A 12,399-nucleotide genomic window follows, 5' to 3' on the forward strand; every position below is an offset into this window, starting at 1 on the left:
GAGGTTCTATATACGGATCACGGTTTGTTTAAGCCAGTTTGGTTCATAGTTCAGGTCCTCGAGCAGACCTTGCTTTAATCTTCGGGTTTTGTGAGGCGCTTTCGCTTGCTCCCTGGATATATCCTCGACTCACGCTCCAGCTAGGCGACCCTCTTCTACTTGTCATCTTCAGATTTGGTCAGCCTAGCCCTTTATGGTTCAGTGGCTGGTTCCAGCTTTCTCCCCCCAGTTTTGAGTAATCTCTGCGTGAGTCACACGTGTCCTTAATTTCCCCCTTTGTCTCCCCAGGCACTGCTGGAAGGTTGTTTTGTATTTTCCCAGTTTTCCCTATCCTGCTCACCCAGCTCAGCTCCCAGAACCCCCCCGGTCTCAGTTGTGCTTTGTGTTCGCCTGTTTGGTTGTCCAGTTTACAATGCTTTCCTGTTTAAGCCCTTTAGTTGCTGCATTACTTGCTTTCGTTTGTACTGTGTATTTCTCCCCTTTTATGTTATTAAAAGTACTGGCAATGGACCCACCTCTGCGAGTTTTCATCCCTCGGTGTCTGGTCTAACCAGCCATGACATGCACCAGATTCCTTAGGTATATATATGCGTGAGGAACAACCTAATGCAGTGTAAAATATAACATGGATATTTTAGGTAATTTATCATTTATTGTTAGAATGAAGATCAAATGCCCATATGTTAAAATATGTTAAAATGGCTTAAAAAAGGTTTTCATAGGGTGTCTGAATTTTTTTTACATAACTGTATATTGCTACTGTCCAGTGAAAATCTTCACTTTTGTCCATTTTTAGTTTTCTCCATAATTTGAACCCTGTAGCTGCTCTGTACACTGTGTAAATAATTTGAGATGAATGGACCAATAGAAATGCTCTAAAATGAATAAAGTCTTGTTACATTGACTTCCATTGAAAGTTAAGAAGGGGGTTTCCTTCTCCTGTAAAGTTGGCATTCATTGGACAACTTTTACTAATCACAAACAGCTCTGGACATTCACATATGTCAAAACTACACATTCTACCACATTCTACTACAGCGTCTAACATTACCGTTGGACGTGTACTGCATCTGAAACTGTAACCATAACAACCTCCAGTTAACTGGTTTGTAAAAATTCCATGTCCTTAATTATCACTGGCGAGTATCTGAGTAATTATGGCAGCCCTTGATGAACAGTGTGCCTTAAGCCCCTAAAGATACAGGAGTCTGCAAACATAGATGCTCTCCAGTTAATATCCAGCTGGGAAAAGAAATAAACAAATAACAACAAGCAAAATAAATAAATAAATAAACAGTCCATTACACAGAATAACACCTCCAACTGCCAACAGTATTGTTTTAAGTGTGTTCAGCGTTCTCTGATGCACTGAGGCTCGTATGGTCCTCTTCAGGGATAGTGCAACCTTGTAAGGTATGAGACAATGTGTGTGTGCGTTTGCGTCCGTGTGCATATGTGTGTGTTGCAGTGGGAAGGTACACGCTCTCTCCAGGCAGAGGGTGTGAAACTGGTGCGCGCAGAGGAAATGTGAGGTACTATGTGGCAGACAGTTGGTTTCTTAGCAACAGCCCATGAACAGAGGAAGTGAAGAGAATATGGAAGCAGAGGATGCTCTTCTGATTCTATCTTCAGCCTGACACGTCCTCCTGCTGCTGATGCACTGATAGAGTCTTTCGAGTCACATGAGACGTCGCTCTGGCACAACCCAAACGTAGTAAAGCGTCGTTCAGCACTGACTCATAGATATGAAGAGCTACTGTACGACAGTTTGCACTTACACTATAAAGGTTTTTCAGGCCCCAAGTGACCAGGGGATCACTAGTTTGAAACCCAGCCATGCTGCCAGCTATTGCCGGCTGGGGCCCCAAGAGTGCACAATTGGCACTTTCTCCCCACATCACTCCAGTGCAGTGCTGGCCAGCATGGGTGTCTACAGGCTGATGCATCAGATCAGGGTAAATGGCGCTTTCCTCCCTGTTGGTGTTGGTTGCGGTGATGTTGCAACGGTGGTAGTTGGGAAAGAAAGACAAAATTCTGGTTTTCATGGTCTCTGACTCAGAGGTTTGTAATACATGGACTTTCTTTCAACTTTACAAACACTTATCACAAAAATAGGTTCATCCACTATCTAGCATTCTTTAGGGAACCAAAAGTGGTTATTCTTTCTGGAAACATTCCAAATTTAGTATATGCAGATCTCTCAAAATGAGAGGTGTGTCTGTACAACCATTGCAACAGGTGAAAAGATTTTAGAGCTACATTTTTCCCCTAATTTGTCTCAATTTAGCGACTGCCAATTCCCACTTCTCCTTACCACATGTTGCTACCAATGTTCTGCCTGAACCAAAACAAATGGCACTGTCCAGCTTTAAGGCATTTTAATATAATCCTCAGTTTCACAACTCTAAACAAAAACAGCCATACCTTGTTTTTTTATAAAATTCTGACCAAGCTTTTTCTTTGATCTAAATAGATTTAGGTAATCCTAAGGGTAAAGGGTCCCAGTTTTCGAGGAAATTGCGGTGTTCTGTCAAGCTACTTATTTTCTAGCACTTCTGTACACACATAGACCCATAATCAATTTTTCATGATAAGTTTTCCCTGGGCGCATTATACTTAGCTTACATTTACGGTTAGTGTGAGTGTCACCAAAGTGTACATTGCCAATCAAACTGAGTTACATTAAAAACTATTACTTTTCACCTCATCTTTATCCTCTAAAACAGTGATTTAGACTACTGAAATATCCCATCTGATGCAATTTACACTATAGTAGCACACTTTGACAATGTAGCATATCGAGCATTCATGCCTGCAGCCATCATTTTGAGCAGTGTCTGCAAAACTTCTTCGGGGCTATTCATGCTTAGAGGTGGTGCTGTTTCTCTTGAAATTACTTTCAAAAGTAATTTAATATGACTCATTCAACACTGGGAAATTTGCTCCCACAGCACCCCCAGGCAGTTTTCCTGTCCATCCAGCAGTCCTACATCTGGCTGTGAATGGGAGCTGTATCCAAGCCAGATTTTAGCCAGCAATGCAGTGGTAGCCCTGTGCCAGAGGAATGATAATTGCCTTTTCCAAACAATAAAAAGAAATCAAAAGAAAGCAAATGCACTGAATGTTCCTAGATATGTGTTCCTAGATATGTTTGCAAGTTCAAAGTTAAAAAACACTGGCTACACTACCTGGACATGGCATTGAGATGAAGCTTTTACCAGCTGCCACCAGATTCCAGAGGAGGCAGATGGTCAAAAACCTTCAGGAGACTGCAAAGAACCTGCAGCAAGATTTAGTGGCAGCAGGCTCTAAGGTTTCAGTTTACACAGTATGGTGCATATTAAAAGCTAAAGGCCTCCATGCCTGTACACCTTTACTGACCCAAAAGCACAAGAAACATCAGCTTCAATCTACTCAAATCGATATAAATAAGCCACAGAAGTTTTGGGATTCTCTTCTGTGGAGCGATGACCTTTTCAGGCTTATGGATCAGCAGTGTTCCTGTAGGAGCAAGAATATAGCATACACTAGAAAGTTCACCCTGCCTCCAGTGAAGCATGTCAGCGGCTCTCTGATGCTCTGGGCCTGTTTCGCTTCCTCTGGCACTGGAGACCTGCAATGTGTGGAGGGCAAGATGGATTTAATCAAGTATCAGGAAATCCTAGGAGAAGCTTGGGCAGCATTAGAAATTTCAAAGTCCACCAAGGCTTGGTTTCAGAAGAAGTCCTGGAAGATTCTGGAGTGGCTGTCCCAGTCACCTGACATAAAGCCCATAGAAAATCTTTCGTGGGATTTGTGGAAGATAAGATAGTCCTTTATTAGTCCCGCAGTGGGGAAATTCTCAGTGTCACAGCAGAAAGGAATAGCAAGACACAAAGTTACAAAAATTTTGATAAATAATTTACACTATAAGGTAAATTATTGGTGGTTACAGCATGCAAACCCAATCATATTAGTGAACTAATGGCCATTGCCCATGAGGAATTCGCTAAGATTCCTCAGGAACGTTGCCAGAAGCTGGTGTCTTGCTATGCATGACGTTTGCAGCTGGTCATCAACAGCATAATGGTGCTCTACTAAGTACTACAGACACTTGTCTTGAATAATTTCGATTGCAAATGTACAGTATATGCTGAACACAGTGGAAGAATCACAAAATTCTGATTAAGATTTTTGTACAAGATTAAACTGCATGCTTTTATGTAAATTTTGCTGCTATATTACTACTAATAACTGTAATATAGCCTAGAGCCACGAAATCACTAAATAAACAGCTCTTTAATACAAATGTATATGCTTTGGAAGACTTCCATACACACACACAGCATCGGCTCACTGCGCACTGTGGTTTTCTTTCAGTTTGGAAGTAAGAAATGCTGAATAGTAAAATTCTCACAGTTGTCACGATCGTAGTGCTACTATGCTTTACTATGGGTGGGTAACACATCATTCATCATTCATCATTCTGATTAATGCCATCAAAATACAAAAAGCTGCTCCAAGGTTTATTCTGCATTTACATCGAACAGTCACAAGAAATGTAATCATTTGAATTGGTAAATAGGTCTCATACTCATTACAGGTATTTTGAATCAGGCTAATAGGTACACATGCATTATGATAATTGGGTAAGCTTGGCGCCATGCCTCTCTTTCAGCAGAGGAAAGTGGCTCAGAATAGAAAATGGCCCAGGGACACAGATACTTGTTTTGGGGGATTATTATAGGATATTTTATTGACCAGTGTGTCACTGTTACTGATACAGTATATCTACAAATATGCCAGTATTTTTCCACCTTATCTTTTTTCTGCTACATCTGAAGCATACTGGATACTGGACAGTCATTTTGATGTATAGTAAAACTCGGAGCATGCAAAGCAGCCAATGCACAGATGCTTAAACACCTTTATATTGGCTCGTATTAGAGGTGTGCTTCATTTACGTTAAATGATGCTGGGTTGGTCTTTTAACTCCAAAATTATCCTCAGTATGAAGCTTAGTTTATTGATTTAATTTTTCTAAGGAAAGGTTTATTTTGAATCCGCACCCACACTTATGTTCTGACTTTGAAACACGACCACAAACAACAACAAACACGCAAACACTAAATTTTTTTATTTGAAAAAGGATGCATCAGGCATGCATCCACGCATAAAGCATACATATAGAGACTAGACAACTGTCTAGTCTGACCTATTTACACCCTTTGATTCCCTGCACACCTGATCACACACTCTTCTCTCACCTTTGTTCAGAGCCCTCCCCTTAAAATAGACTGCATAGCGCTTAATATCAGCCATGCTAACTCAATCATCACCAGCACTGCCTCACTGCCTCCTGAGCAGCTTTGCCTGCCAGATCATCGGATTTCGCCTCCCTTCCACACACCCCCATCTGTCTCTGAGCTCCTCGGGAGGTGAGAATGGATTTGAGAACTCCCCCGGGCCTGGCACGCCTCCCTTTTCTCTTTCCTTCTCTCTCTCTCTCTGCATTTCTCATTCGCATCTCTGCCTTTTGCCGCAGCAGATGGCGGTTTATCAGGGAGAGCATCAGAGCAGGACTCAAACAAATGCTGATGATACTCTGTAGCCTCCAGACTCTCTGTTTGGGTACACTTCAGCGAGGCCAGAGCCACCCCTTGGCTTTGAAAAGCTGTCCACTTTGCTTTTAGATGAAATTCTTGTGAAAGCTCACAGATAGTCATTGATGGGTAAAAGGCAAATGTCATAGTGTAGGATGTTTGTGAGTCATTCTACGCAATGGGTGCCATTTGTACACTGCAATTTTCAGATTTTTCATTAAGAGCAAACGCTTCACATAAGCAAAAAAAAAAATCAACATAGATATGTTCACCCTCCAAAAACATGATTTCCAACCTTGGACATGAAATGGGAAACATATTCACAAGTTGATGGATGGTATTTGCCAGGATGGTATGTGATTGTTCGAATGGTGCAAATGGTTCGAAATAGCGCATCAAAACATCATCGCAGTATATGGTATATACTGGAGCAGAAAGCTCAATTAAAATATATTTTTTATCCCATGGTTTTGGATCTGCAGCCTACTCGCTAGCCTTAGCTAGCTAAGATACAGATCCACTGCGGATTAGACAGCCCAGTGCAGCTGCTGGTGACTAACTGCTGAGCTACCAACACAAGTGTTGACGATAAAAGCTTATTTTTGGGAGTGAAAAAACAGTGGATCTGTGTTTGGACTCATAGCCAGCTATCTAGACTTAGATAAGTTAGCCAGCAGGTTAAACACAGTACCGCACCACAGCTAACTCAGGCTCAAATCGCACACGTTTTGAAGATAAGGCCTGGCAAGTCGACTGTTTTGAAAGATATCTTGCAGACTGGTTCTTCCACGTTGGCTTGCTTTCCCTTTTATTGAATTTAGCGCGTCACTAAGCACACAGGTACAGTCAGTTAGCTTTTTTGACCATAAACTAGACAGACATGGAGGAGAAATCTGACATATCAGACACGTCATCATTTCATCCCATCATAAAATGGGACACTATGGTAAGAGACCCAGGAGGACCACATTTAATAACACATTAAACATATAAACATATAAAAACCAGATTGGAGATTGCCAGAACTTACCTGAGCAATCCACAATCCTTCTGGGAGAACATCCTGGGGACAGATAAGACCATTATAGCGCTTTTCGGTAAATCACATCATTGTACCATGTAGAGAAATTGAAACAAGGCTTTCAGCGAAAAGAACATGGTCCCTACAGTCAAACGTGGTAGAGGTTTAAATATATTTTGGGGTTGTTCTGCTGCTTTTGGCACTGGATGCCTTGACTGTGTGTAGGATATTATGAAATCTGAAGTGTACCACAGTTTTTTTAGCACAATATGGAACCATGTCAGAAAGCAAACCTCATAAAAACACACAGAAATGGTTTAAAACAAAGCACTGGGGAGTTCTGAAGTGGCCAACAATGAGTCCAGATTCATATAATATAGAAGATCTGTGGAGAAGGGCCCTTTAAATATGAGAGACCTGGAACATTTGGGAAAAATATTCCAGTAGAGATGTGTAAAAACACTCATGGTTCATGGTTACAGTAGTTGATTGATTTCAGTTGTTGTGTACAAAGAGTGAAATATGAATTTGGGAGTGTCAGTAATTTTGTCCAGTCCATTTCTAGAGTGGAACAATGTGGTGCAATTGAATAAAAATAGTGGGATGCCAATATTTATGTCCATGATTGTATCAAGTCAATTTAAGTGTCGTCCTGGTGGATGTGGTAGCAGCAGACTTGACAAACTGGCTTCAAAGCCCTGTTACCTGTCAGGGGCTAAAAATAGGATGCACAGCGTCTTATAGACTAATAATGCATTGTTTGTGTGTAGAAGTCACACTGTGACATAATTAGGGCCCTACATAAGCAACATCATTGACGACTTTGCCTGTAGAAAGAGGCTATGGGGTAAATGAGGTGAATTTTGCTGCAGGGTGGTAATTCGCCTTTCCTCCTACTTCTCCCTCACTCAGCCTCTCTCTGTCTCTCTCTCCCAGAGAGATATTAGAGAGAGGATGCTATACAGGACTGCAGGAAATTAAAAAATCTTATAACTGCAGTGATCTGTCAAGGAAGGTTTCTTCCGTGTTTCTTGCAATGGCACACACAAACACACACACACCCACAGACAAACACACTCCACACATACGCAGTCTTGTCAAAGATGTCGTAAGGCTGGAAGTTTGGCGCCTGGCATCCCGGAGCAGCTTGTCACGAGCTGAGCGTGAAATTGTGTGTATTCTTGATTTCATGTGCTTACTTAGCTTCCACAGCCAAAGCTGCCAGACATGCCATTGCTAACTCCGCTAAAGAGCTAAACAACAGTCTCGGCCCTAAAGCCATTTGAACACAAGCAAACCAGAAAAAACAGTCTTTCCTTTGCCTCAGTACAACTTATCATACAAATCCATTTCTTTCTGAGCTCCTGATGATAATAAGGTCTAGCTTTAAGAACCCACAGCTGCTAAAGGGCTTATCATAGGTTGATTCTGTGAAGAACTAGGAGGGTTGACAGCACCAACAAGGAATTGCCACCATGCTTACATTTACATTTACGGCATTTAGCAGATGCTCTTATCCAGAGCGACTTACAAGGTTACCCGTATTACAGAGGAGGGCCAATGCAGTGTTAGGAGTCTTGCCCAAGGACTCTTATTGATGTAGCGCAGCACAATCACCCAGACCGGGATTCGAACCCCAGCCTCCCACATAGTGTGGTAGCTCAGTGGCAGGTAGTGGTGTTATCTGTTGCGCCACACCAACCACAAATGCTAACGTTAGCTCACTCAGGTGACAAAAGCTACATCCAGCTCTTCTAGTATTACGTACATAAAATGGATATAAGTCAAGTCAAGTCAAGTCAGATTTATTTGTATAGCGCTTTTTACAACAGTTGTCGTCACAAAGCAGCTTTATATAACTAGTAATTAGTGGTGTGCCACTGGTCTGGCATGGGTGGTGGTGGGTGGGGAGCCTGATGGTAGGTGGCTGGGTGGCCATTTACTCGGAGAGGGTAAAAAGAGAGAGTTAGTTCTGAGAGGATTTTATGGAGAGCAGAGAATGTTGAGCAGTATCAGAGTGTTTCGGGCGACTCCGGCAGGTCTGACTATAACAGCCTAATTAAAAGGAGAGAGCCAGAAGGTAACACAGACACGGAAGCACCCTGAAAAGCTAGCGTATAACACATTTTAAATGTAGGCATTTTGTGTTTTGTGCTGTCATTTCTCAGTTTGGCCATCATTCTCTTTTCCAACCTCGCCACGGTAAATCTAAAAAAAAGCATTAGTTGTTAGGTACAGTACGGATAGAGTCACAGTATTCTAAATGTGGAGGAGTAGACCGTTTCAGACCATCTCTGCTGCAAATAAACGTCCAGCATCTAAAGTTCATAATCATAATCATTTTCAATCCGCAAGTGTCAGCCCAAAGTCCAAAGAAACTTACTTCAACCTCAGCAAGACAGAACTGACAATCATGTCACCTACATGATATCTATAGTATGTTTTGGTTAATCTGTGCATAAAAAAATAAATATGGACTGATATTGTGTTCTTTAGAAGTGTTAGCTATGACACTCTGAAGTGTGGAGGCTGTATTTTGGCAGGGCTAGCTGTCATTGTGTCTCATAATATAGGAGTGATTATGATGAAGCACACATGATGAACCCATGTGATGAAAGTACAAAACAATGATTATTAATCTTAAGAGATTTCCATCTGATTGCTGTGAAAATACACAGGTAAGAAATTGACAAAAATGCCATTTACTTGGACCAGTTTGACTACATTTAAATCTGTCACAAATAAAGGCTGCAGGTTGTCAGACTAATCTTCATCTCTTTTGATGCTTTTTTTTAGGTGTATATTATTTACAATTTTGCCATAGAGAAGATACAGATGCTTGCCTTGTCACCCTTGCAAAACTAGGTGGCCCATATGCCATATGTCTTATTAAGTATAATGTGTGTGTGTGTGAGTGTGAGTGTGTGAGAAGAAGCAAACACTCTAAAAATAGCCACACTAATGCCCACCTACTGCCATAAACACACTGCATCAAAGACAACACGTCCTAAGCAGCTTATAAGCATTACATGGGTATACTTTTATATTCAGCCACCGCCAGACATTTTATCAGTGCACTTCCCTCCACCATCCCTTTCCTACTGCTTTTTTTCATCAGTGTCTTTCAGTTTGCTTCCTGTTGGCAGTAACACTCTTGATGTGATGTCGTTTATTTGCGTGTGAATTATGTAGCTGGGGCCTACATTTGACATTTGACTTGAGTAAATTTAGGACATTACTTGTTCAGTGCCGATCTGCCACATCCCTGATAAAGGTCTACGCACTGTAGCAATGAAGCATATTTAAGAAGAGCTATTTGCTATTTTTCTATTTACAACTGTACAACAGGGTGGTAACTTCAGCAATACCTCTGACATGTTTTAACTAAGCATTCTGTGTGGTTGGGCTCCAAGTGCCTCGGCAGTGTAATGTGCTGCAACTATGGCCGGGGGTCACAAGTACCAATCCCGAGCCATGCCACTTTGCCATCAGTTGCCGGAGACTGAAAAAGCACAATTGGCCGAGCTCTTTCGTCGTCAGTCTTAAGCGATATGGGACATTTAGGCGTCTGTTAGATAGTGAGGTGGAGCTGGGGACCTGGAGCTTTCCTCAGAGCGTGCCAGCTACCCAGTTATGCCTCATCAGAGGCGGTGGCTGGCTCCACATGTATTGGAGGAAACATGTTAAGTCCTTACGCTCCTAGTGTCAGGAGAATTGCGAGTGCAAGGAGGAGCTACAAATAGATGCGTTAATTGGCAGCACAAAATTAAATCTGAGTTGTTTCAATGTAATATGGTAATATGGGCAGTAAAACCTTGATGAGTAATTGCCATTGGCTTCTGACACCACTGAGCGTGTCCCAGTGTATAGTCATTCCCCCCTAGGCCCTGGTCAGCTGTATTGCTATATTGTGGTGTAGCTGCCTAGCCTGCGTCTTGAAGGCTGTGAGAGCAAGGTATCACTTTTTCTGCTAATGACTGTGGCTTTCTGTTGGCTAAATGCTGCAGCGTCCAGTCTTATCAGCAATTCTAGTCCTGGAGGACTGGATTCCTGCACTGTTTTGTGAACTGTACTGGACTACGGTCTCAGTTGCCCTTTGTTTTCAACATTTCTAAGTTAAGTCATGTCACTCCTCTGCTGCGTTCTCTTCACTGGCTTCCTGTAGCTGCTGCCCACATCAGATTTAAAACCCTGAGGCTGGCCTACAAAGACAAGACTGGACCCACCCAGCTGCCACCTACCGGTCCAACCAGCAGGCCCCCCACCCACCACCACCCATAGCAGACCAGCAGCTCACCTGCCTACCACTGCTACCTGTTTAGTGATCATGTTAAAACCTAAAAAAAAAATGGACTCTATCTGCCACTTGGACTCGTAACTGTCTGCCACTATTAATATCATCATTTGGTTTGGTAATTTTCATCATTAATGTTTAAATAGTTCTGACCAGAGGAGGATGGGTCCCCCTTGTGAGTCTTGGTTCCTCCCAAGGTTTCTTCCTCCAGCTCTGAGGGAGTTTTTCCTTGCCACTGTCGCCGTTGGCTTGCTCACTGGGGCTCTTTGATCCATCATATCTTACGTTATTTTCTAATTTCTTCTTTGTCTCTGTCTTTTATCAATCACTATTTATATAAAGCTGCTTTGTGACGACAACAGTTGTAAAAAGCGCTATACAAATAAATCTGACTTGACTTTACTTGACTTGACCCGCCCTCCATATTTGATGGCAATGGTCCAGCTTCAAGTACATTCAAGCCTGCATTAGCCACAGCCAAGCCCATTGTCCTAAAAACAAAAGCCCACTGCTTCTAAAATTCACTCTGAAGTTGGAGTAACGACTGTACAGATCCTGACAACATACTGCTCAGTTTAACAGATAAGGTATACATATGTGTGGCAATAGGACTGGGGAGTGGGGCAATGGGCAGGATAGGCAGCTTAAACACAAACAGATTTTACATGCTGATCATTTTCAGAGTTGTTACAGAAAGTTTATACACAATAAACCTTTAAGACAATTTTTCTTTTAAATCATATGAGTCCAGATAACCAAAAAACTAAATTATTAGATACAAAATAAATGCAGTTCTGTTAATTTACCTTACTACATAACAGTCAGTGTGTGCATTGTTTAAACCTAGCTCGGTGTGTTATGTTCACATGAATGAACTATTGAACTTAAGTGGTTTATGGCAATTGCTTTCCTCCAACCATTTGAGTTGACTTAACTCATTAGGATTTATAGTGTCATAGTGTCCAGGCTCGCCATTTATTATATATTTAAAAAAATCTTTTGCTATGCTGATATAATCAGGATACTTTGTAACTACATGTAGCTTGACCATGGTAATGACTCTGTTGGCTAGAATCTTGAGACAGATTACATTTTGGTCTAGCAGCTTCGGATGTGCTGAGTGTAGAAGCACTGAGGCGTAGCACAAATCATGTTTATTTTCACGCATTCCAAAGTTTAGCTCAGAAAAACACCACAGCCCCTCTTTTTATATCAAACAGACCCCAGAGGGTTCACAGAACCCACTTTAAGAACTGTGACGTTAGATAATGCAAGTAGTCTCACGCTGATTTAAAGAGAACTTAATCATGTTTAATAGAATTGAATGAGATCAAGATGAGATTTAAACTGCTATACTTCTTTCCTCTGGGCATAGTCTATTCATTGCGTTAGCAGTCCCATCTAATCACTGTGTTTACAGAGACACTGTAATAATAGCATCAGGTCAAAGGCTGACACCTATGTAATATTGATTGTTCCTCACCCTTTCTGTTGGGAGAGCT

The 12,399-nt window shown here is 41.7% G+C and overlaps 1 protein-coding gene across 1 annotated transcript in view; it reads left to right on the forward strand.

Moving 5' to 3' along the window:
* The window catches only part of LOC140548015 (low choriolytic enzyme-like), a 38,356-nt gene that overhangs the window by 8,574 nt on the left and 17,383 nt on the right, over window positions 1-12,399 (forward strand). The window contains exons 8-9 of the mRNA XM_072671364.1: window positions 5,276-5,417; window positions 8,772-8,805. Coding sequence (XP_072527465.1) covers window positions 5,276-5,417; window positions 8,772-8,805 — 176 coding nt within the window. The remainder of the gene's footprint in view (window positions 1-5,275; window positions 5,418-8,771; window positions 8,806-12,399) is intronic.

This window comes from Salminus brasiliensis, chromosome 25 (genome assembly GCF_030463535.1).
Source record: "Salminus brasiliensis chromosome 25, fSalBra1.hap2, whole genome shotgun sequence".
NCBI classification, from domain to species: Eukaryota; Metazoa; Chordata; class Actinopteri; order Characiformes; family Bryconidae; genus Salminus; species Salminus brasiliensis.